The sequence below is a fragment of the Narcine bancroftii genome, chromosome 2, assembly GCF_036971445.1.
Source record: "Narcine bancroftii isolate sNarBan1 chromosome 2, sNarBan1.hap1, whole genome shotgun sequence".
Lineage (NCBI taxonomy): Eukaryota > Metazoa > Chordata > Chondrichthyes > Torpediniformes > Narcinidae > Narcine > Narcine bancroftii.
Genome location: NC_091470.1, coordinates 158711406 through 158738141, shown reverse-complemented (window position 1 = coordinate 158738141; position 26736 = coordinate 158711406). Strand labels below are relative to the sequence as shown.

Here is a 26736-nt window from a genome sequence, read left to right as displayed (position 1 = left end):
CATAAACAGGAAAACAGGTATCAGAAGGAAGTACAAGCAGCCAAACACATCTCATATTCTATTTACATAATAGAACTACTTTCCCAAAGAATTGCTCTATATTTGATACAGATGCACTGAGCAGTAAAACTAAAATTATGTGTCCTATTGATGTAACTCGTCAATTTCCCCTGATTTGAAACATTCTATTCCAATCACCTTTCTTGACTTTTAATTCTTGGCTATTAATATGTTTACCCTAAAAAAAATTCTCAATAGGATATTGAAGGTCAGACTTGCAAGTTTAAAATACTTTGCACTGCAAGTTGCTGAGTGTGAGTTGTTTAAAGTCTGGGAATTAGCAAGATGACTAGCTGCATTGAGCCAAACACATTGAAGGATTAGAAAAAGGAAAATTGTGAAAAAATAAGTATAAATTAACATTGCTGAATTCATCATCAGATCAAATACAGGAAAAGATAATGACTTGAAGAGCAAAAAGTGAAATTTAATTTTTAAAAATATTATAATACCTGATGCAAATACAAAAACAAAATATAATGATTACTGGAGGACCAGATTCAAGAATGAAGATCTCAAGGACAAAGGACAGTTCAGGATCACTGGAAAATCTTGGACTGAATCCCACGCATGCTATCTAGTACAAAGCAATCAATGCTACCCAAGCAAAATGTTCAAAAGTTCAACACCTGAACAACAAGACATCTGGGGCAGTTTGAATTCCTCCTGAAGGTTTAAAACAACATAATTCATAACCTCATTTCCCTCCACTTAGAGGTCAGAGAGTCCAGAACAGACCATCTTCCAGAAAGGTAACGCATGCTTCTGTAATTTGCTCTGGGGAAGTCATCACAAAGATCCTCAACTATCTTCTAGTAGCTATGACTCCATCCAATGGATCATATCCATTGAGATATAACCATGAATGTAACGTTCACTGCAAAACAAATCTAAGAAAAAAAGGGAGCAGTACTCATCCAATCTCTGCTCTCAATTCCTGTCACACTCAGTCCTCTACAAGGATTTTATTCCTTTCAATTCATCTGTCTCCATTGTATCTACATACATAATTCCTTTTTTTTTAATACAAACCAACCACGCATCTAGTGAAAGGAATCTCATAACTTTGGTGGTCCTCTGTCTGCTCTGGAGGTCCACCACAAAACCATTAATAGTGCAGAATGAGACCAATCAAGGATTTTCATTACATCATTCCAATGTTTTCCTCCAACAAGCTCTCCACTGGGGTGGAGTTAAGTTGTAGAATGAATAGGAAACTTCAACTGTTGCCTTCACTCCAGAATACAAAAAGGTCACAATCATTGCAATATGTTGCAATTTGCAGGTAATATTGTTATTTGCATAATCAGAGGCTGAAATTCAATTTTTCACAGAAGGTGATGGCTATCATGCAAATTTAATTCATGGAAATTGATTCAGGTTTTCTTGGGTCATATCTCAGGAATTACCTTTCAGTGAATGCTGTCATTGCTGTCAAAAACATCTAGCCGTCAATATGCCATTATTGGCTCTCTGCTAACTGAGGATAACATGCTCAAAGGCTAATCTCATGATCCACACCCTCCTGTTTGCATTGGATATGTGGAAAAACCCACAGCACTGGAGAAATACCACCAATTCTAGCCTTGCACTATCTTCCAAATACATTGAACCAGCTCAGTTGGGTGGGCTGCACCATCTGCCTGTCTGACAGCAGACTTCTAAAATTAGTATTCTAATATAATCATTACAGCAAATTTCCTAGGGAATACAGAAAACATTTCAAGGACAATTCTTAAAGTTCCTTGAAAACCGCCTAGCAATCCCACAGACTAACAAAATGGAGAAGGAGCCAGAATACTAAACATTTAGAGTTAATATCTCCGGAGTACACAGACATCCCAAAGAACCTTTTCTGTGAAGCCATACTGAAACAGGAACTGTACACCTTCCAAGTGAACAGGATTCTGACTGATTATGGATTGAAGATGGTGGACAGATTTTGAAGATTTTTTTCTTGTATTCACAATAGAATATGGACATTAATTGCCTTTGGAAAGATGGTAAGTTGCCTTCTTGACCACTGTAATCAATTATGATGAGAATATTCCCATTTTGCTGCTGTGTAGAGAGTTAGCAGTGTTTAATCTCATTGACAATGAAAGTGTGTTGATATTTTTCCTAGCCAGGATTGTGCAGGCTTTCAGATAAAACCTGTTAATCTTTTCCTAATTCTATGATCACAGACTTGAAACATACAAAATTTTTCTCTAGATATGTTGCCTAATCTGTTATATAGTTCAAATGCTTCTTCCCTTCTTCCTACTTCAAACTTCAGATTTCTAATATTCAGAGTGCTTTGTTATTCATCACAAATCAACCAACATTCTACAAATTTTGTTCTAATATCTATATGAAGATACCATCCATAAAATTCCCTTCAATCAAAAGGTGAATTCTGAATAGAAGAACCAGCTCATGTAGGATCACTTTACTCAATGTTGCTTTAAACATTTTGAACTAAATTTTTATCTGCTTAATTCATTGTTTGTTTCACTATTAGAAGAAAGTGGAAGCCATAGAAAGGGTACCGAGGAGATGTTGCCTGTTTTAGGGAACTTGCCTTATGAAAACATGTTGAGTGAACTTGGCTTTTTCTCCTGGAGTGATGGAGGATAAGAGGTGATCCGATAGAGGAGTATAAGATGAAGAGAGCCATTGATCGTGTGGATAGTCGGAGGCTTTTTCCCAGTGCTGAAATGGTTGCCACATGAGGACATGGGTCATGGGTTTAAGGTGCTGGAGAGTAGGTACAGAGGAGATATCAGGGGTAAGTTTTTTTTAATACGCAGAGAATGGTGAGTGTGTGGAATGGGCTGCCGGCAATGCTAGTGGAGGTGGATGTGTTAGGGTCTCTTAAGAGACTTGGATAGGTACTTGGAGCATAGAAAAATAAGGGCTATGGGAAAGCCTAGTAATTTCTAAAGTAGGAACATGTTCAGCACAACTTTGTAGGCTGAAGGGCTTGTATTGTGCTGTAGATTTTTCTATGTTTCAATTAAAAATTTTAAATTAAAAAATTTAAAAATAGATGAGAGTTATCTGTCCATGTGCCGATCTAATATCTCTGGCTCCAAGAATGAGAGGCAATGGTATTCTCAAGGATCAGGCTATCCATTCCAGTATAAATAAGATCATTTTTGGTGAGAGACTAACCCAGTTGTGAGGTCTCCCTATTTTTTAAAATCTCCTTTGCTGCCACTCAAGGCTTCTAAATATAAAATTCACCAAAATACTAATATCACTGTGGTTGTACAGTCATTGTTTAATAATTTAATTTCATAATATTTGCAACAGCTGAGCTTACTTTGAAAGTCAAATGCAAATAAACAGATTGCAAGAAGAAAACTGATATTATTTTATTGGTACATCTCAAAGCACTTGCTCAATTAAGCATTTTGAAACTATGGACATAATTGCAATGTGGGATATAGAAGCCAATTTGCACACACCCAAGAAAAGGAGCTAAGCAGCAATAACCAGAATATATTTCAGTAATGCTAGTTGAGGGAACCACATCATCTAAATCGGAACAAACTGAATTTGGAACCTGAGGGTTTTATTTTGAGAGTTTTGATTATTTTTCACTTGGACCTCCAGATATTTGGATGAAATGGCATCTCATTGTGGAATCCTAACTTCATTTTGCAGGGTTTCTTTGTACTTTCAAACAACATTGCACAGTAAAGTTATAGCAATATACAAATGCTGTTTGCGAGTTACAAGTTTTCAATTGTGTTGCATTATATATTTCATGTGTAATGAATGTCTTGTTCTGGAATACTGTCTGTGGCTGTTGTTTTGGAGGGAAAATATATCCAGCATCACTCCTTAAACAATGTGCGTTTAGTGATCTGTGGCTTAGTTGAGCAAGAAATTTTGGCTAGGACTCCAAAAGAACTTTTCTGTCCTTTTTCAAGTAGTGTCATGAGTGGTAAGGTCTAACTGAAAAAGCCAAATAGTTTCTCTATTAAAGGTCACCACTTCCAATATTATCTACAGTTAGCTATCAACTGATTTACTATACAAGATCTTGAGACTGTCCACTGTAAATCTGACAAAAGAATTGTAGAAATCTTTAAAAAAAAACATAATATAATTTTTATAATTTATTAGCTCTCTGATAAAGTGATAGTAGATGGCACTGATAGCATTGCAAGAAGACAATGCAATTAGGCAGAAGATTTGAGGAGAATCCGGGACAGTTCTGAAGAATATACAGAAGGATCTAGGGATATTTACATATAAATCTTTAAGAGCACAAGATCTTGGCTCATAATCATAGACATGGAGTCGAAGGTGTGAATAATGCTGGAACCCTATAATTGCCAGATCAGGTCACATTTGGAATATTAAGTCCAATTCTGGTTATCTTATTTTATGACATATGTGAATTCTACCTTATGTGGACTGGAGCAATAAAAGTTGAGAATATAAAGGAAGGAGATGTACAGGCTCATGAGAGGTTTAGATAGAAATAGGAAAAGATACTTACATTAGCTGTCCTTGGACTGGGGTGGGGGGAGGGGTGGGGTGGTCATAGATTTAAAGTGAAAAGCTAAAGATAGAGGAATTTTTCATTCATAGACGATTTTGACAGAAATAGAAATTCTAATTATTTACCAAGACAAACAGCCAACATTTTGAGTGAAAAAAGTTAATCAAATTGGGTGCTCTGACCCAGAATCTATTTCTCCATATACAGTTTGTGGTCTCACCTCGCATCTGTAACAGTTCACGTGAAAGCGAAGCCCAAATAGTTCAATGTTAATGCATTCCTCCTTTCCATTTTCCGGTGTGATTGGCATTTTGCAGGCACAGCACTGTGGGGCATATTTCCTGAAACACATTCAACCACGTGTGAACTTCATTTACAAAAATTGGTTAACAAAATTAAAATTCCTTTAATTTTCTTCCATTCTCTCTAAAAACTGTTGATTTAGATTCTAGGAATACATAGGAAGATCTCAAAAAAGGGTTTCGGCTTGAAACATTGACCATTTTTTCTGTCCCACTGATGCTGGTTAACCCACTTCAGCAGATTGTACTTAGTTTCAAATTCCAGCATCTGCAGTCTCCTGTGTGTCACCAGCTTTATCTATACAAAGCTACATCCTCGCAGCTCGTTCCAGATAACCACCACACTCTGAAAAACATACCTTTTAGAGATCTCTAATAATGTCACACTGCAACCTATTAATTTACATCAAGGATAAATCCAGCATATCTGATCGCATCCTTATAACAATATCCCTCCATTCTAGGCAATATCCTGCAGAATCTCTCCTGCTTCCATCTCCTTCCTGTAATATGGCAACCAGACCATACACTGGTGCAGTCTAACCACTATTTTTTACAACAGGATATCCCAACTCTTATACTCAATGCCTTGGCTTACAAAGGTAAGTGTACAAAATGAATTTTTCGCTTTCCTATCCACCCATGTCACCACTTGGAGCTTTGGACTTCAATCTCAAGATCTTTATGCCCATCATTGCACTTTAGATCCCTGCCACTTACTCAGAATCAGAATTTTATTGTCATGAACATGTCATAAAATTCGGTGTTTTGTGGAGCGTCAAGACCTCAGGCAGACAAAGTTACTTCGAACTCAACGGCTGTGAAGGGGGATGAAGGCTGCAACAAATCCATCATCTCCAATCATCGTGGTTTCCATGCCATTGGAATTAATTGATTGATTTGTGAGGTATCCTGTGTTTCTTGGAGTGCCACATTAAGTACATGTTAAACAAATACACGTACAAGTGTCTTTTTTTATAATTTTTTATTTTTCACACTGTGAACCATATCAACCAAAATATGTACAAACGTTTCTCATTAAATTTACAGTGGCATTTTCTCCCTTTTTTCCCCCTTTCCCTCCCTCCCCTCTTCCCACCCCCCCCCTCCAAAACCCATAAATATTCAACATATACAATACCATAAAACCATAAAACAATATCTTCATACAAAGGAAAATAAACAAGAAAAATGCATCATCTATTTGTTAAACACTGAATCTAGTCGATTTGTCTTCTTATCATTTTCATTTTAGGCGATAGAGGTCCTAGACAAGCTCTCTCTGTTATGTTCCATGTATGGTTCCCAAATTTGTTCAAACAATGTGACTTTAATTTTTAAATTATATATTATTTTTTCCAATGGAATACATCTATTCATTTCCATGTACCATTGCTGTATTCTCAGGCTCTCTTCCATTTTCCAAGTTGACATTATACATTTTTTTGCTACTGCTAGGGTTATCATAATGAATTTTTTTTTTGCGCTTTATCCAATTTGAGGCCTAATTCTTTACTTCTTATGTTACTTAAAAAGAAAGATCTCTGGATTTTTTGGTATGTTATTTTTTGTAATTTTATTTAATATCTGATGTTTTTGATGTGTCTGTGGTTTCAGAGCTAATGCTCTGTGTGCCCTTTCTATTTCCATTTCTTCCTGCATTTCTGTTGTTCCCAGAACCTTCAGGATCCATCCTTTTATAAATTCCTTCATGTCTGTGCCTTCTTTACCCTCCTTCAGGCCCACTGTTTTTATGTTGTTTTGCCTGCTATAATTTTCCAACATATAATTTTTCTGAGATAACAACTCTTGTGTCTCTTTAATTTTTTTGTCACTTTCTTCCAATTTTTCTCTTAAGTCATTTACTTTCATTTCTACAGCCGTTTCCTGCTCTTCCACATTCTCTACTCTTTTCCCTATTTCTGTCATTACCAGTTCTAACCTTTGTATTTTATCTTCTGTTACTTTCATTTAATTGCATTAAACTCTAATTATAACCATTCTTTTAGTGATCTCATTTGTTCTTCAAAAAAAGACTTTATCTATATTCTGTTCATCAGTTTTACCTTTTATTTCTTTGTCCATCAGTTTTACATTTTATTTCTCTTTGTCCATCAGTTTTACCTTCTATTTCTCTTTGTCCATCAGTTTTACCTTCTATTTCTCTGTGAAGATCTTGGTCTTCTTCCTCTGTGTCTGTATCTGTGTTTGTGTCTTCTTCTCTTCTTTGTGTCTCTTCTGTTTTTCCTGATGAGCTGCTTGTATCTCTTTGTCAGGTCTCTTGTTGCTGGTCCTCCCCTCCTGGTCTACTTGTCTGTTGTGCTTCCTGACATTGGTCTTCTTGTCTGTCTTCCCTCCGTCTATCTTCCATGTCTGTTTCGTCGCTCCCTCTTCTGCTGTCTTCCTTGTCCTCCAGCTGAGAGCCCTGGTGTCGGGCGTCTCTCAGCTGTTCGCGCTGTGGCTGCCCGCTCCTCTGCTGAGCCCCTCTCCCGCCGGTGTCCTTTTTCCTTTGATTGCGCAGTTGCGCACTTTTGTTTTGAAGTCCACCGATCAGGAGATCGCAACTCTGCAGGGCAGGCACTAACCTCGGGGATCGGGCACTCCTCGCCACCACAGCATCCTATTCCTTCGTGCGGGTAAGGCCTTCTTCTTTCTTCTCCGGCAACTTTACTTTTTTTTATTTGTTTTTACTTTCTCCTTCTTGGGTTCCATCTTCTTTCTCTTCTCTGTAACTTTATCTTCTATTTCTTCTATTTTATTTTTGTTGTGCTTTGTCTTTTCCAAACTTTTTTCCTATTTTTCTAGAGAGGGCTGGTTTTCCTGACCAGCCACTACTCCATCACATGACTCCTCCCCTGTACAAGCGTCTTCACTCTATGGATCAACGGAACGAAGGCCATCGTCCTCGACTATGACTGATAGCCACGATCGACATAGTGCAAACATTCATATTATAACCATCTTATAACATTACTATAAAAAAATAATAGTGCAGAAAAAGTAAGGCAATGTATTTGGTTCATTGATTATTCAGGAATCTGATGGCAGTGGGGAAGAAGCTGCCCTTGTGCTGTTGAGTGCTCATCTTTAGGCTCCTGTACCTTTTTCCCCAATGGTAGGACAGTAAAGAGGGCATGGCCTGGGTGATGGAGGACAGAGGCTTCTCCTTTAGATATTATCGATGCCTGTGATGTTCTCTGGCCGAGTTAATAATCCTCTGGAGATTATTCTTGTTCTGAGAGTTGGTGCCTCCATACCAGGCAGTGATGCAACCAACCAGAATGCTCTCCACAGTACACTTGTAGAAGTTTAGGATGGTCCTTGGTGACATACCATATCTCTTCAGATACCTCACAAAATATAGCCGCTGGCGAGCGTTCTTTGTGATTGCATCAACATGGAGGCTCCAGGACAGATCCTCAGAAATGTTGACACCTAGAAATGTGAAGTTCTTGACCCTCTTCACTACTGAGCCCTCGATGTGGACTGGATCATGTTCCTCTGACTTCCTCCTGAAGTCCACAATCATCTTCTTGGATTTGCTATTGTTGAGCGCAACGTTGTTGTCATTATGCCATTCAACGAGCTGATCTATCTCCCTCCTGTACACTTCCTCATTGCCATTTGCGATTCTGCCAACAACTGTGGTGTCATCATGTGACCTACCAGAATTTGTCTGGATTAACTTACTAGCTATCACAGCTCTGCCCAATTTTCCAACTGATATGTCCTACTGTGTCCTTAAGTAACCTTTCTCACTATCTTTGATACATTTACACACACACACACTTTTATATTTAAATAGCTTTCTCTACATATAACAAAGATCATGGAACCAATCTGTGTGGTACATCACTTGTTGTGGACTTCCTGTCAGAAATTCATCCAAGTACTTTCCTGACTCCTATCACCAAGTCAATTTTGTATCCATATATGTTTCACATCCCTTTGCTTTGACCTTCTATCATACTACAGCCTAACTAAAGTCTGTGTAAACCATGTCCACCGTACTGAAATCATCAGTTTTCTTAGTTAACTCATCAAAAATGTCAGGTACACTTGCACAATTTGTCACTAAATGTTTCCTGTTACTTTGTGGATTGTACACATGTATTGAAAGGCATGCATAAGAATGGTCCGATAAATCAGACATTCTGATCATAAAATGTTGCGTTAATAGCTTTTTATTAATAAATTGCCTTTTGTGATCCTAATTTCTGATTGGTCTGCAAAGCAGTTTTAACGTACAACAGTGCCACAGGCTGATAGAAAATGGACTTGCAGTTTGCACCAAAGTTCTGATGAAAACTATCAGTATTTTAAGTAACCTTGAATGACAAGGATGAGAAATTAAACATGGATATTACAACAGACATCATAATGTTGAAATGAGCCAAGTTTTGCATATTTATTATCCTTAGCTCTTCAATAATGAATTTTTTTTTTGGTCAGAAATGGCAAATAAAGGATATTTCTTCATACTTCTCAAAGTAATGCAAGTAAGTTATTTTCACACAGTAAGTGATCCACACCTGGTAGAGACTGGCAATAGCAGTAATAGAAAGTTGAATCCATTTTAATGAATAGTTGGTTACAATAATGGGCTTACAATAAAGTGTTTTTGTATGAATTAACTTATATGAGTTAAAAACTGCTTCAGAGCAGAGTAGACCTAGTACTCATTAATTTCCATTATTTTTCTAGCAGAAATCATTTAATTTTTTTCCATACTAATCCAAAAATATAGTAGCTAACTCTGCCATCCAAAATGCTGTCCTAGTTGCTTGGTGTAGACACTGAGATCAGTACCAATAGCACATATTGAGTCACCTTATAAATTAGTGTATTCAAGCAGTAGTTCACAAACTTTCTTCACCTACAAACCCTCATTGGTATTCCTTCCCTTACCTTGAAACACCTGCAGCAAACCCACAGTTCACCAGTGGAGGGGGAGTTGGGACAGGCAAATTTGAACCCCTTAGCAGATCACTGACAAGGTTTTTGTTTTGTTTTGGTGGGAAAACTTTTGGAATTTTCTTTTTTTCGTTGTCAAATTTACAACCTTTTACATATTACTTGTTTATAATAGCAGTTACATTTTTCTTTGTCATATCTCTGCAGGCCATCTACAGATAGATACAAGAAGACCCATGTACCCCGGGTTGAGAAATTCTGTGTGAAATGATTTTGTGGTGCCCTGGGTCAAGCATGTCCAGTCTGAGTCTAATTTAGAACTATGAATCAGCATAGAATCAAACTTTTCATATTGAAACATGATCTTTTCAGTGCAGCTTTGCAAAGGACTACAGGGATTATACCTCTGGAAGTCTTCAATGCAGTGAATCTCATTAGCTTGGTTCACTCCAAAACGCTCGGTTCCTATAAGCCGGTGACAGACGATGCACGTGAAGCACTCAGGGTGAAAAGCCTTGCCCACAGCTCTAATAATTTGGTTCATTATAGTTTTATTGCATTTTCCACATTTCTCCAAGGTATTCTGCAATTTAATGGAGAATAGAAGTTGTTGTTAACATCTCTGCAGTTGGCAGAAGTAGGAGCTATTGATTTTCTTTTTCTTTTTCACTATTTTTATTAACATTGAAGTTCCACATCAAAAAATACAGAGTGCATAAAGATATATATATATTAAAAGTCAAAAAGATACATTATAATTAAATCATATCATTTTTCTGCAACGTGATTTGCATATTAAAAGCTCCTTTGTTTGAAATTCATGAAAACACACAACCACTGATCAAGGACACTGATCAGGAACTGGTTTAAAAACCAGCAATCTGTAAATATTAGTGTTTGGTCGTTGGCATGGACTTGGTGGACTGAAGGGCCAGTTTCAGTCCTTTATTTCTCTACGATTCCAAGTAGAGGTGAGGAAGCAAAGCAAAAAAAAAAGAGCTAATTTAATGATGAAAGATTTCTCAAATAACCTGAAGATTAAAGGAGGGAGAAATAAAAGCAGATGCTGATCATTAATCAAGCACAAAGAAAGTTGTGATTTCTGGAGGTTACTTGTCCAGCTCCAGAATATCACTGCAGCTGGTCCTTGGGAAAATGTCCAAGGCCATTATGTATAGCCCACTAGCAACAGAATCCCATCAGTGTATGCAGCAATACACAGGCAACCATTAGGCATGGGCTGATAAGTAACTTGCATGTCACAAAAACAATCACCTTGCTTTGATGTTCAGTGGCTTTACTATTGCCAAGTCTCCCATCATCAACTTTCTTGGGATCACCATTGACCAGATTTATGACTGAAGCATCTGCAGACTCCGTGACTGTAAGATCAGGTTGGAGGCCAGGTACCCTGCAGTGAATGATGCACCTCCTGATGCCTCTAATTTTTCCACCATTGACAAGACACAAATTAAGTGTATGATGGAAGACTGGAGCCCCAGCGATACCAAAGAGGCTCAACACCATCACTTGATTGACACCCCAATCACCACTCTAAACATCAACTCGGTACAATTTGTATAATTTACAACATGCACCATAATTACTTGGCTAGACTACCCCAAACCACAATCTCTACAACCAATAAGAATGAGAACTGGTAGAAGATGGATTTCACACAGCTTCGTGGCTTTGACATCTCTCTTCATTGACATCCTCTAAATCTCAAAACACTGTCTTCATCAAAATCCTGGGACTTCCTCCTCAGCAGTACCAGAAAGATCATCATGGTACCACCACCTTCTCCATTGCAATTAGGGATAGACAGTAAATAATGACCTTGTAAGTGATGTCAGCATCCATATAAATAAGCCAAATTAAAAAAAACATTGACCAATAATTGGAAATTATCAAGGATGCATAGTGGATTACCTTAGCAGTGATGTTGTCATGGTCAAAGCATTAATACTCTGACCTAAGCAATGTAACCGTATCTCAACGAAAATCAGTACCCACAGGAAATTAAATAGGAAAAACAAGAATTTTATAAAAAGAAGCAAATGCTGTACCTGGTAGCAGGAATCACAATGAGGGTCGCCATCTAGAATGTAATACTTTTTTCCCACCAGTCTACAGTTGCATTTTCTACACTTAAAGCAATTCTCATGGAATATTTTGTTCATGGCTTCAAGAGCAGGGATGGTTGAAGGAATCAGTTGGTTGCAAAATGAACAGGTATCTAAGAGAGGGAAAAAGCCAAAAATTTAGTGCCCCCCAGTGTAACATGATTAACATATGAGAGCCATGCCAGAATTAGGACACAGGCCTATATATCAGTTTTTCTAAAACTAAGGCTAGTATTTCAAAGCCAGGTCAAAATTTTCTGACTCCTGCAGGTACCAATCTATGCACAATTCTCAGGAAGTAGGCTTCTGAGTAAGCTAGTGTTATCAGCATCTAGCAGATTCCATCCTCATGAAGACTTTGTGACTCACTGGCAAAGTCTCAGGTAATCCAGTTGTTATAAAGCAATCAGTACGTGGGAAACTAGCTGCCAAATTTTATTCAGTACTATACATGATTTTGTTTACACATTCAGAAATGCCTCCCAATACCTTCCAACACATATGTATAGTTTAAAGAACTTCTTAAAATGTATCTCTTTCAAAATAGTTATTGTTTCCCAGTTTAGTAATTTTTAAAAAATTTCTACAAAGTACAGTATTTTCACTCGCCAAAGAGCAATCAGTTTACAATAATGAAACATTTAACTCAAAATGAAGCTTCTAATTTTAATTGAAAATAAAAGCTGTACCCTATAAAATTGAAATGTTCTTTGATAATTTCAATGAATTCTTTATTGTAATTATTTATAAATTATTTATGCAAAAAAAGTTAACACTTTCCACAAACTGAAACATCAATTGCAATGGAAGTGCTTAGATAATTTTTTGATTGTTAATTAAGAATGTTACTCTTCAATTTCAGGTGTTGATGTCCATAATCCAGCAACACCAAGATCTGTTAAAGCACCAATTTAATAGCAATGTAAAGCTCTTTCTACTCTGTCCCAACAATGTGCTTCTTCCGTTGCCCAGTCAGTGCCATGCTACTGTGGGATTCTTGAATTTATGACCGAATGTGTATTGTGTTAAAGTCAAATTTATATTTTGGATTTACTTTATTTTTCCAGTTTGGTCAAGTATATCAGTAAAGGGCTTGTTAATTATTTTGTCTTGAGGGGTCAAGATTGGATTTAAAGACCAACTACTAAATGAACTTTGTCCATAGAGTTACTACAGGAATTGTAATAATACAGCAGTTCTACCATTAAGCACTGCATTTTTATACGAAACACCTTATTGTCACATAATTACGTGCATTTCCACAATGAATACTCCTCCAGGTAAAAATAGTACACAATGATCAAAAAATAACTTGTGCACTCTGCTAACCATCAATTGATGCAGTAAACCATGTAAATATGAATTTTGAGATCATATAGCTGAGACCGGCTATAACCTCTTAACCACTTCCAGATTCGCTTTCATCTACATGCAGTTAGTTGCTGATATTTTAGGCAACTTGTTGGACAATGCAATGTCTAATCCTCCATTCATTGTGAAACTTACAAATAAATACAGTGGTGTTCTCCATGCTTCACAGGAAATTCAATATAATTTTTATCAAATGAATGAAATTTAATTATAATTGATGTTAATTACTGGCTGGAAATGTTTCTGGTTATGGGAATGAAATGCATAACACCAAATGATAAATGGTGCAACAGAGAGAGGATGTAAATGATTTTAGTTTTCATACAATGTGTTATACCCACAGTTCTGTTCCAGAAAACCAAGAAATTTGTGAATCTGATCCATACTATATTAAGTAACACCCACCTACCTGCTCTGGAACCTGATAATCCATTCAGGTTATCGTTCACTGTTTGAGGCAATGAATTTTCCAGTTTCATTCCCACAGATGGAATGTCATGTTTCTCAGAATCAGAAGGTGGAATGAAGTCCTAGTTAAAGCATAATGATATATTTTTTAAAATGTACATCAGAGTTTTAATTTCATTCTCTTTTTCTAGTTTTTTTCCACCTTAAGATGGAAATCAAGATTGTGGATCAGCGCAATTATTCTCAATGTCTGACACATCAATAGTTTGTAAACTTGCAAAGGTTCCTATCTCACAGAGATTCAACAATTATAAGACAAAAGGGATGTGGAGGAAAAATAAATCTTGGTTTGCCTACCTGCTGTTTGGGGCCAGCTCCACCATATGACTTCTGCACATTAGTTTTGTTGAAATCATTCAAAGATGGAAGTATCCCCTCACAGGAATACAAAGATGGTGGTGGAGGAGGAAGTGGCATCTCACTTGGATGGAAAGCATCTCTTGTGTTTTCTTGAGCAGGAGGAGGAGGGGGAGGGGGAAGTGGAAGATAATCTGCAAAAAAAAGGCAGAAATATGGGCAGGTGAAAGTACCGATACTAGGACACAGCTATTCCAGATGATGGGACATTTCTCTAATAAATCTTCTTTTTCTTTCTTTGGCTTGGCTTCGCGGACGAAGATTTATGGAGGGGGTAAAAAGTCCACGTCAGCTGCAGGCTCGTTTGTGGCTGACAAGTCCGATGCGGGACAGGCAGACACGATTGCAGCGGTTGCAAGGGAAAATTGGTTGGTTGCAGTAATAAATAGATCAAAGTGAAAGAACCCAGCTAGTAACCTTATTGGGTAGAGTTTGTGCACTCAACTATTGAAACAAAAAGCAATTAACATTGGAAAAAGTCAATAACTTAACTAATTTAATGTTTATTATTTAATCTCACTCAGCAAATGCAATTTCATTATGAGATGTGTGCATGTGTTGGCTTATCCTCTGAGATTTTCTTAAAGCATATTCTTTTTGTTCACCCTGGCAAGAAGTATTTGACCCATGATAGCCAAGCCTTTCCTGGTTTTACCTGATGCATTCTTCTTCTTTGGCTTGGGTTCACGGACGAAGATTTATGGAGGGGTAATGTCCACGTCAGCTGCAGGCTCGTTTGTGGCTGACAAGTCCGATGCGGGACAGGCAGACACGGTTGCAGCGGTTGCAGGGGAAAATTGGTTGGTTGGGGTTGGGTGTTGGGTTTTTCCTCCTTTGCCTTTTGTCAGTGAGGTGGGCTCTGCGGTCTTCTTCAAAGGAGGTTGCTGCCCGCCAAACTGTGAGGCGCCAAGATGCACGGTTTGAGGCGATGTCAGCCCACTGGCAGTGGACAATGTGGCAGGCACCAAGAGATTTCTTTAGGCAGTCCTTGTACCTTTTCTTTGGTGCACCTCTGTCACGGTGGCCAGTGGAGAGCTCGCCATATAACACGATCTTGGGAAGGCGATGGTCCTCCATTCTGGAGATGTGACCCACCCAGCGCAGCTGGATCTTCAGCAGCGTGGACTCGATGCTGTCGACCTCTGCCATCTCAAGTACTTCGATGTTAGGGATGAAAGCGCTCCAATGAATGTTGAGGATGGAGCGGAGACAACGCTGGTGGAAGCGTTCTAGGAGCCGTAGGTGATGCCGGTAGAGGACCCATGATTCAGAGCCGAACAGGAGTGTGGGTATGACAACGGCTCTGTATACGCTTATCTTTGTGAGGTTTTTCAGTTGGTTGTTTTTCCAGACTCTTTTGTGTAGTCTTCCAAAGGCGCTATTTGTTTTGGCGAGTCTGTTATCTATCTCGTTGTCGATCCTTGCATCTGATGAAATGGTGCAGCCGAGATAGGTAAACTGGTTGACCGTTTTGAGTTTTGTGTGCCCGATGGAGATGTGGGGGGGGGGCTGGTAGTCATGGTGGGGAGCTGGCTGATGGAGGACCTCAGTTTTCTTCAGGCTGACTTCCAGGCCAAACATTTTGGCAGTTTCCGCAAAACAGGACGTCAAGCGCTGAAGAGCTGGCTCTGAATGGGCAACTAAAGCGGCATCATCTGCAAAGAGTAGTTCACGGGCAAGTTTCTCTTGTGTCTTGGTGTGAGCTTGCAGGCGCCTCAGATTGAAGAGACTGCCATCCGTGCGGTACCAGATGTAAACAGCGTCTTCATTGTTGAGGTCTTTCATGGCTTGGTTCAGCATCATGCTGAAGAAGATTGAAAAGAGGGTTGGTGCGAGAACACAGCCTTGCTTCACGCCATTGTTAATGGAGAAGGGTTCAGAGATCTCATTGCTGTATCTGACCTGACCTTGTTGGTTTTCGTGCAGTTGGATAATCATGTTGAGGAACTTTGGGGGGCATCCGAGGCGCTCTAGTATTTGCCAAAGCCCTTTCCTGCTCACGGTGTCGAAGGCTTTGGTGAGGTCAACAAAGGTGATGTAGAGTCCTTTGTTTTGTTCTCTGCACTTTTCTTGGAGCTGTCTGAGGGCAAAGACCATGTCAGTAGTTCCTCTGTTTGCGCGAAAGCCGCACTGTGATTCTGGGAGAATATTCTCGGTGACACTAGGTATTATTCTATTTAGGAGAATCCTAGCGAAGATTTTGCCTGCAGTGGAGAGCAGCGTGATTCCCCTGTAGTTTGAGCAGTCTGATTTCTCGCCTTTGTTTTTGTACAGGGTGATGATGGTGGCATCACGAAGGTCCTGAGGCAGTTTTCCTTGGTCCCAACAAAGCTTGAAAAACTCATGCAGTTTGACATGCAGAGTTTTGCCGCCAGCCTTCCAGACCTCTGGGGGGATTCCATCCATACCTGCTGCTTTGCCACTTTTCAGTTGTTCGATTGCCTTATATGTCTCATCCTGGGTGAGGACCTCATCCAGCTCTAGCCTTAGGGGCTGTTGAGGGAGCTGGAGCAGGGCGGAATCTTGGACTGAGCGGTTGGCACTGAAAAGAGATTGGAAGTGTTCTGACCATCGGTTGAGGATGGAGATCTTGTCGCTGAGGAGGACTTTGCCGTCTGACCTGCGCAGCGGGCTTTGGACTTGGGGGCTTTGGACTTTGGACTTGGACTTGGAGGCGGCGGCCCCGGCCTCGGTCGAGTGAGGCAGGTGGAGGCCCCGATCCGGGCAGAGAGTGGAAGGCGGCGGCCCCAGTCCGGGCACAGGGAGAGCAGCGGCAGCCCCGGCCCCGGTCCGGGCAGAGGGTAGGCGGCCCCAATCCGGGCAGGAGCAAGGGGGAGGCGGCGGCCCCGGCCTCGGTCGAGTGAGGCAGGCGGAGGCCCCAATCCGGGCAGAGAGTGGGAGGCGGCGGCCCCAGTCCGGGCACAGGGAGAGCAGCGGCGGCCCCGGCCCCGGCCCCGGTCCGGACAGAGGGTAGGCGGCAGCGGCCCCAATCCGGGCAGGAGCAAGGGGGAGACGGCGGCCTCAGCCTCGGTCGAGTGAGGCAGGCGGAGGCCCCGGTCTGGGCAGAGAGTTGGAGGCGGCGGCCCCAGTCAGGGCACAGGGAGAGCAGCGGCGGCCTCGGCCCCGGTCCGGACAGTATGGACCGACCTAAGAGGGGAGGCAGACCCCTCCAGCCCGGGTAAGAAACCTGCATAGGAGAAGGCCACTCCGATATAAAACCTACGACCCAAGGACCTCGCTGCCACCTGATGCATTACAGACAGACATTTTATAGCAACGATCACTGGATAATTGAAAGATCATAAAGCCTGGTTGGTTTTTTTCCTGTATCTGGCACAAAGTGACTTGTTTGGAGGTTCACATCCTCTCCTTAGCTAAGATTAGTTAAGAATTTAACATGGTCCATCCTCGCCATATGAATGAGTAACACACCTGTAATGCATTTTTTCCATTATGCCATTGAGACAGGCTTACAATCATCTTATCTGTTCTCTCCTTATTTCCATCTACACATTTATCACAATGCCTCTAAACTAAATCAGATGAGTTATGGCATCACCACTCCAAACAATGCCCACAGAATTTTGTTAACATGAAGATGCACAATTGAGAAACTGAAAGGAATTGAAATATACAGTGCCCTCCATAATGTTGGGACAAAGACACTTTTTTTCAGTTATTTGCCTCTGTGCTCCACAGTTTTAAATTTGTAATCAAACAATTCACATTTAATTAAAGTGCACATTCCAGATTTTATTCAAGGTTATTTGTATCGATTTTGATATGACCATGTAGAAATTGCAGCACTTTTTATACATAGTCCTATAATTTCAGGGCACCATAATATTTGGGACATTTGGCTTTCACATGTGTTTGTGTGTAGTCAGGTATGTTTAATTGGTTCATTGAAGCAGGTATAGCTAACTAGTGGCTTACATCTTGCAGTGTAGCCTCTGTATTTCTTTTCGTGAAGTCTTCTGGAGACTATTGTCATTGACACAGCTACACCAGCCTCCTGAAAAGCATTTCTGATCTGTTGGACATACGTTTGGGGTTTTTTCTTAATGATGATGAAAATTCTTTTGTTATTAGGTCTTCCTTGGAATACCAGTGCCTTTGTTATTATTGAGCTCACCAGAACTCTCTTTCTTCTTAATGATGTGCCAAACTGTTAATATTGATAATCCTAAAGTTTGGATTATATCTCTTATTGTTTTATTCTTGTTTTTCAGCCTCATAATAATGGCTTCTTTGACTTTCATTGGCACAACTTTGGTTCTCGTGCTGAAAAATGGCAACTACAGACTCCAAAGAGAGTCAAAAGCTTTGAAGTAAGCCTGGCTCTTTTATACCTGTGCCAATGAAGCCAATTAAAAACACCTGTGAAGCCAAATGTCCCAAACATTATGGTGCCCTTAAATGAGGGGACTATATATGAAAAGTGATGCAATTTCTACATGGTCAAAGCAAAATGTATATAAATAATCTGGAATGTGCACTTTAATTACAAATTACAAAGTTAAAACTGTGGAGCACATGGGCAAAAAATGAAAAAAGTGTCTCTCCCAAACATTATGGAGGGCACTATATACCGTATACATAGTGCTCCCTTTACCTTCATTAGCAGAAAGTGAGGCTGATTGCATGATCCCTGTTACTCCTTTCACACCTGCATTTTCAAACTTATTGGAGGGGCTCCTTGACTTGGGTGCTGATGGCACAAGTTTTTGATGTCCATGGTCATCCACCCTTGCAGCTTCAAGAGAACTATGCGTCTTTGGGGTGCTGATAGTCCCAGGAGTAGAAAGCTGAATAAAAACTGAAGAAACCTTCTTTATCTGAGACATCCTTCGTCTGTAATATCTAGAGACACAATCAATGCAAAATCATACCAGATAATTAGCATCTTTGGGCTAGGGTGTACCGAACTCTCCACAGTATTTTAACTATTGCAAAGACCATACAAATAAATATTAGCCGTGCCTGGATGAGGATGGCCTGGTGCTGGTAAAATACAAGTCAGCAAGAAAATGGAAAAGCGAACAAATATTTAAAACAAAATACCATAATAATACAGGTACATTCATCATATTTCAGATTGGTGAATGCATGTTTGTTTCTGTGGTGCCCAGTCAGTCACCAGTTCCTGAGAAGAGGGATATCCTATTCTGATCAATAAAATGCAGTTTACACATGTTCCTCTTTCTCATTCAGATTTTCTGAATTTATTTTCTCAGAAGGGAGTGAATTTCCAGAATTCTCCAAATGTCAGATTATCAGAAAAATTTACGGTAGAGACAAATAAATACTTGAAGGTTTGAGGAAGTGAGTGTTCGACAGAACTGTGCAGGGAGGAATTGAGGCCAGGATACATCTGGCAAAATATATTGAGTGCAGACTGACACCAGCAACAAAACATGTCTTTTTAGCAAATGATGGTAATAACCTGGAGAAAATGCAAGAAATGACTCTCTACTGGACCTTAGAGCAGTCTTCAAGCAGGAAAGTTGTCAACAATGACCTCACTTTGGCCCATTGATATTCATAATTTTGCTGCAAATGCTAACCGGGGAAAGCTTGTGAACATAATTATTTTGTCCATACAGATTATGACTCTAGCTCAAATTATATTTTTTATGTTTTTTTATGAAGCAAATTAATGCAAGAATGTTAATGGATGAAGATGAGGTCCATTTGGAAGAGCATTTACTTAACTACTGATGTCAGGTATTGCTGTCAAATGGACTAGTGAAAGTTCCAGGTTTAGTAAGGACTAAAAACAAATTGGACTGAACCAAACCTCTATGGGAACATTTAGATATCTGTTAAGGATAGAACATTGCTTGGCAGGTGAAATTAATTAAATAAATACTTGGAACATCAATAGCCTAAACTGCCCTTATCTCTAATGTAACTTGCCACAATGCATAGTGGCAACTGGAACCTCCATAAAGGACCAGAGAAAGATCACCATTATTTTGGGTCTCAATTCTTTCAATAAATGGGGTTCAGGGTCAGTACAAACCTATCGTTATGTGCTGTCTGGATCTTCCTGAAACTGTTAACGTTACAACTAAAATCACTCATTGGAATGCCCCACCCAAAATGAGATGTGTTAAGCAAATAGCTCAAAGCTCAAATCTATGTGTACTGTGTGTTGGGTAATCTTAGGTATTGATGATTGTACCGTTGATAATTTGGCTGGTATCCCAAAAGCTGGTAGAGGAAATAAATCAGCCAAGATTCCTGCTCTCAACCAGTATGAAACCTTCTGCTTGCAATATGATGATTTTAAGATAAAAACCAATTTCTTTATTTGTTTCTTGGAAGGTGGGTTGTTTCAGACAAGAAATAGCCTGTCAGTTTTGCATTAGACATATCAAGATAAAATATTCAGGACCTTATTAGCTGAGAATTATTTATGTTTGTTAATATTGTAGGGTCCGTCGAAAGAATCAAAGACTTGTTGATCCAAACCAAAGCTTTTATTAACTAGAAGACTGGAGCATATCACTTGTAGGTCGACCAGTCCAGAATGACCTGGTTTGGCTAGGAGTGCTGTGGAGCACTCGCTCTCATTGGATGAGAGCTCTGAGGAAGAAGTGTTTGAATGGGACGGTGGTGGTTGGGCTTCACACGAGGCACTGTGTGGCCGTCAAAGGTGGCCATTTTGGAGCGACAGACTACAGCAAAGTGGCAGTTTTTAAGGCATTTCTGGCACCTGGCTTTTCTCGCCGGGCACTGGGACCTGCTGTGGTCCATCCCGCAGAAATAACCCTTTGGGGTTGCATCGGGCAGTGTAGCAACAGCCAACAGGCCGTCAGTGTGCCGGGGGTAGTATGGTAGAGGGAGGGCATCCTACTCACATCAGAGCGTGGGGTCCAGCCCGGAGAGTACACGTCCATACTTAAGACCACATCCTCCTTTGTCTCTGTGATCCGGATCACGTCCTCTAGGTTTTCTCCCCCGTGCTCTAGCAGGTGCTGCCTCACCTCATTCGATCGGACCCCGGCCACATAGGCATCCTGAATGAGATTGTCTGTGGTCTCCACAGCAGTTCTGTCTGTGCAGGCACAGTCCCTGTCCATTGCCCTTAGTACTTGAATATAAGCTCTACAGGACTCACTGGGCTGTTGCCTCCTTGTCGCTAGTTTGTACCGAGCATAGACCCTGTTCATCGGTCGCTCGTAGAGCCCTTTCAGCACCTTCATGTTTGCGGCGTAAATGGTCACGTCCTGGATGCTCTGGTAGAATCTCGGGGTCACCATAGTCAGCAATATTAGTAGTTGATGGTTGTCCTCTATCACGGCAGGGTCAGAGAGTTGTAAGTATGTTTCGAAGCACCTCACCCAGTGCTTAAAGTCATTCGGGGCTGTAGCCGACAGTGGGTCAATGTCGAGGTGTTCCAGCCGTAGCATATGCTCCACCCCTTCAAAACTTTCTAGTTAATAAAATTGTAGAGTGCATCGAAAGAATCAAAGACTTGTTGATCCAAACCAAGGCTTTTATTAACTAGAAGACTGGAGCATATCACATGTAGGTCGACCAGTCCAGAATGACCTTGTCTGGCTAGGAGCAACCTTTTAAGACCTGCCAGTAGGCATGGCTACACTCTCAGTCAATCACAGTCATCCTACACTACAATCTGTACATGTACACATTGGTGATAGAATCTGTACTATCACAAGTGAGTAGAGCAGAGCCCTGTGGTGCTTCAGTACTGATGGAGATTGTGGAGATGTTCTTACCAATCCTCACTGATTGTGGTCTGGAGGTGAGGAAATGCAGGATCCAATTACACAGTGGGGTATTGAGTCCCAGATCTTGGAGTTTGCTAATCAGTTTTGAGGGGATAATGGTTTAAATGCTGAACTGTAGTTGATAAAGGGCATCCTGATTAATGCATCTTTGCTGTCTGGGGCTTTGTGTAGAGCCAGTGAGATAGGATCTGCCATAGATCTTTTGCTACGATAGGCAAACTGGAATGGATCCATATTGCTGCTCAGACAGGAGCTGATGTGATTCACAACCGGCCTTTCAAAACACTTCATCACTGTTGATGCAAGTGCTACTGGTCAACAGTCATTAAGGCAGCTTACTACGCTCTCCTTGGGCAATGGTAATGTTGACACCTTTTTCAAACAGATAGGTGCCCTGTCAGAGTGAGATGTTGAAGATATTTGTGAATATTGGTAAGTTGGTCTGCACAGATTTTTAGGTACTCTGTCTGGACCGGATGCTTTCCTCAAATTCACTCTCCTGAAGTCATCCTCAGAAATGGACAGGATAAAATCATCAGAGGATGTGGGAGTGTGGAGGGGTGGGGCTCTCCCTGTTACTGTGGTCAAATCGGGTGTCAAATTGAGTTCCTCTGGGAGTGAAGCTTTGCCGTCTCTGACTGCATCAGATTTGATTTTGTAGTAGATTATGCCACAGCTGTCGGTGTCCTTCGTTGTTTCAATTTTCATCTGGAATCTCCACTTCTCCTGGAGATGGCTTTTCATAGGTCATACCTGCTCCTTCTGCATTGATCTGGATTTCCAGACATAAATATCTGTGACCTGGCTCTCAGTAGGTTCCAGATTTCATAAGACTTCTCGTTAGGGAATACCCTGACAATTTAGTTGGGACACACTTGTCTACAGCTTGTCTGTGACAGCCCTGGTGTAATCGTTAGGGGCGACAAACTTGTCTACAGCTTGTCTGTGACAGCCCTGGTGTAATCGTTAGGATCCTCAGGTGAATCCTTGAACACCGCCCAATCTGTCGATTTGAGGAAGTCCTGTAACCGTTCTTTGGTCTCCTGCGACTATCTTCTAGCTGTTCTGATTTCTGGACCCTCTCTTTTTAAGAACTATCTGTATGAAGGCAGTAGGAGCACAGCCAGGTGATCTGACTTACTAAAATGTGGTGTCAGGAAAGAACAGTAGCCCTTCCTCATCTTGGTGTCACTGTGACTGAGTGTGCCGGGACCTCTAGTAAAGCAGGTTACATGCTGGTGATAGTGGGCAGAGTTTTCTTGACACAGGGCTGGTTGAAGTCACCAACTTAGATTTGTAGTGCATCAGGCTGGGCTGTCTCTTGTTTACTGACTGCATTATGCAGCTCCAAAGGTGTCTTGTAATCAGAATCAGGAGGGAATACAAATTCCGGTGAGAATCACTGATGAGAACTCTTGGGGTAGATAGAAAGGTTTGTATTTAATCAAGATTTGCTCTAAGGCATTAGAGTAGGAGGTTGACATAACCCCAATATCCATGCGCCACCCAGTATTAATGGAAAAGCACATGCCACCCCCCTCTCTTTTCCAGAATCTGAGGTCTGATCCAGTCTGTAAATTGTCTAATGCAAAAAACTGACAGGCTATTTTTCACACCGAGATAAAATATTCAGGAACTTATTAGCTAAGAATTATTTTTATTTGTTAGTACTTTGTATGGAAGAATATTGGACAAACAATGCATTACCCAACCTCTTAAGAATTCTCTTTCCTTTTAATTATGTGCAGGAATTGATCAGAGCAATTCATTTAAGTTTTCTTTTTATGTGTGAATATTGTTAAAAAGAATTATTCACAAAAACGAGAGTAACATCCACTATTTAGGTTGCATAATAGGAAAACAGTGAGGTACCAGAGGGTGGCCAGGAGCTGTGAAGCATCTGGCCAGTCGAAACAGAAGAACATTGCAGGAACAAAAGTAGACAAGACGCTTTACAGCTCATGATCATAAACAATATCCAAGTATGCCTAAAAGCAATTCAGTACAAATAATGTACTTTACAGGCTACTGGTTGATACCTAGAACCCCATTCTACTCACAGTTCCCTAAGGCACTTACCAAGCTGTAGCATCTACTACACGAGGTTAAACCCATCCACAGCCCTGTAAGGTTTGTTCCACTACCACACCTCCTTCAGAGTCTGCAAACGGAACCACACTGAGCCTGAACTGGTTCCAATCATCTCATTCCCTCACTCAGGGATAGTCCGTCCGCCTACCTCTGCTTTGCTTTACCATAAAAGGAAAATGAATTCCTCAGGCATTAGTACAGCAAACAGGAAGCTGCTCCCTTAATCTATCCACTCTGTACAGATGCCGTTATCCATCCAGGCAAAATTCTGCAAACAAAATTGCATTATAATGCGGTTCTAAGATAAGACCAATTACTCTGGAAGTTGCTTGACAGATGATGTGCTTCACACAAGAAATAGCTTGTTGGTTTTGCATTCAATTTATCCAGCTGAAATATCCAGGTGTTCATTAGCTAAGAGCTCTTTGTGTTTAGGAAGAGTCTGTATGATTCGTTCTACTTAAAAAGGTAGAAAAATGGAGGAACATTTCACCCCTATGACCTGCAACTTCCCCAGATTTCCCTTTCCTTTCAGTTGACTGCTTACGGGGAATGAAGGGTGATTAATTTAACCCTTTGAGTGCTGCAAGCCCTTATTTTTAAGACCCGTACCTTGAAAGAGATTCTGAAAGTTAAAACACTGTGAATGTAAATAATAAACTGAGGTAGAAATACTGAGAAAGGAGAAGATCATTCATAATTTCCTTTCTGATTAACCTTCTTTCCAATTCAATTGCAGACTTAGGATGAGAAACTAATGGCATCTGAAGAAGGCACGCCAGTGCATCTACTTCCTCAGAAGTTTGTAGAGATTTGGTAAGGCATTGGAAACCCTAGCAAATTTCTATAGATGTGTGGTGGAAAGTATGCTGACCAGCTGCATCATGGTCTGATATGGGGACACCAATACCCATGAGTTTAAAGCCCCCTAAAAGGTAGTGGACACAGCCCAGGATATCACAGGCAAAACCCTCCCCACCATTGAGAACATCTATAGGGAATGATGCCATCACAGAGCAGCAGCAATCATCAAGGATCCACACCACGCAGCACACACTGTTCTCACTGCTACTATCAGGAAAGAGGTACAGGTTCCACAAGATTCGCACCACCAGGTTCAGGAACAGCTGCTCCCCCTCCACAACAACAAACTCAATTAAGGACTCTTACTTTTGGATTTTATTGATTTTTAAAAATTCTCTATTGCATAGTCAGTTTGTTTACATTTCTTAAATTGCTTAAATGTGTACATGGTGTAGTTTTTTTTGCACTAATGGTAATTCTGCTGCACCCAAGGAAAAATAATCTCAGGTTGTAGGTGATGTTATGTATGTACTCAGATAATAAATCTAAATCTGAAATTGCTTCATGTTTTTGGTGAGACATGATAATGCTGAGAAGGTCAAAACAAAGAGCGAGAAACTCAAGGTTTGAAAGCATCTTTGTTGGCTATCCCTGCCTAACACACACTAAATCGGTAAGCAGGGCTCCTGAAGGGCCTCAGATGCCGATACCTTCCTAACACTCCGGAGATTTAGAATGAGGGGTAGCTCGGGTTCACTGCTGGACAGGTCAGGAGGCTCTGCGGCTATGGAAGTTCTAGAAGTGCAGGAGGCAATGACATTGGAGAAAATGGTGGGATCCATGGCTACTCTTTTGCTCGTCTTCTCTTGATAATGGCACTGTAGAATAGTACTTCTTCATGTTCAAACAAGGGGAAGACTTTTGGTACATGAAATAAATGGAATCTTGAAATTGGCATTGTTAGTTTCAGTGCAGTGTTTCCTTTTCACGTGTCGTAAGGTCTTGTTGTATGATCTCCTATCGTGAATTATTGACACAATCTTTGGAGCCAAATTTCAACATAAAGCAAACATTTCCAACTACAGAGCAGGATCAAATGTAGGGCTACAGTGAGGAGTGGGAAAATGAACCCAAGGGGTCAAAGGGACTTGGTAGCCTCGTGAAGGAGATGTTCTTTGTGCAAAGGCCCACAGAATCACCCAGAGCTACAGTATTCCTGCTTATAAGGGGAACATGAGGGGAAATTTCTTCATGCAAAGGGTGGTTGGGATGTGGAATAAGCTTCCGGCGGAGGTGGTTGAAGCAGCGACGTTATTTACATTTAAGGAAAGACTGGATAATTACACGGAGGGGAGAGGATTGGAGGGATATGGACCAGGTGCTGGTCAGTAGGACTAGGAGGGTGGGGATTTGTTCTGGCATGGACTAGTAGGGCCAAACTGGCCTGTTGTGTGCTGTATATGGTTATATGGTTATGAAGCGAGCGATCCAGATAAATGCCAATGCTTATTCTTGTAGGTTGAAGAAAGAGTAAACAAAATCTTCTCCACTTCACTCTGGAGACCTCACTAATGAAGCAGCGAGCAGCAAACCATGGCATGTCGCAGAGTTCAGCAGCAGCCTAAAATGATCCTGGGGCATGACCCGACCTGTCAAGGCACGTATTACATTGTTTTTGAGGACTCAGCGAGTACAAAAAATGTAATTTGAACATTTGCCTTTGTAATAGCTTAATTTCAAGGAAATAGCAATGAATTCTTGTGAGTGATGAGAACTGAGAGGCAAGTAAGGTTGAAAATTTCACTGCAGTCAAATTTTGTGTGTTAAACTACTGTTACAACTTTGGGGGAATTTCATGCCTGGAAAAACAAAATAACATAAAATAAAAATTCTGCTAAAGATATTTTTGGCTCTGTGGAGTGTAGTCCAAACTCTTATCTCAAAGAATTTAACTTCTTGCCAGTCACAAATATACCCAGAAATAT

General features: G+C 40.5%; 1 protein-coding gene and 1 long non-coding RNA gene across 4 annotated transcripts in view; one reads left to right on the top strand and one right to left on the bottom strand.

Moving 5' to 3' along the window:
* fblim1 (filamin binding LIM protein 1) overlaps positions 1–26736 on the bottom strand; it is a 33684-nt gene that overhangs the window by 4633 nt on the left and 2315 nt on the right. For 2 of the 3 annotated variants that reach the window (XM_069918887.1, XM_069918888.1), the window contains 6 exons: positions 18712–18959; positions 14037–14230; positions 13681–13801; positions 11844–12013; positions 10179–10357; positions 4779–4899 (listed from right to left, as the gene is read on the bottom strand). In XM_069918887.1, coding sequence (XP_069774988.1) covers positions 4779–4899; positions 10179–10357; positions 11844–12013; positions 13681–13801; positions 14037–14230; positions 18712–18959 — 1033 coding nt within the window. Of the gene's footprint in view, positions 1–4778; positions 4900–10178; positions 10358–11843; positions 12014–13680; positions 13802–14036; positions 14231–18711; positions 18960–23935; positions 24414–26736 lie in introns of those variants that run through there. The other variant, XM_069918889.1, reaches the window with a different exon arrangement.
* LOC138754525 (uncharacterized) lies at positions 1651–26640 on the top strand. Its single transcript, XR_011351810.1, has 3 exons — positions 1651–2063; positions 24687–24763; positions 26270–26640. It is a non-coding gene; the product is annotated as an uncharacterized lncRNA (long non-coding RNA).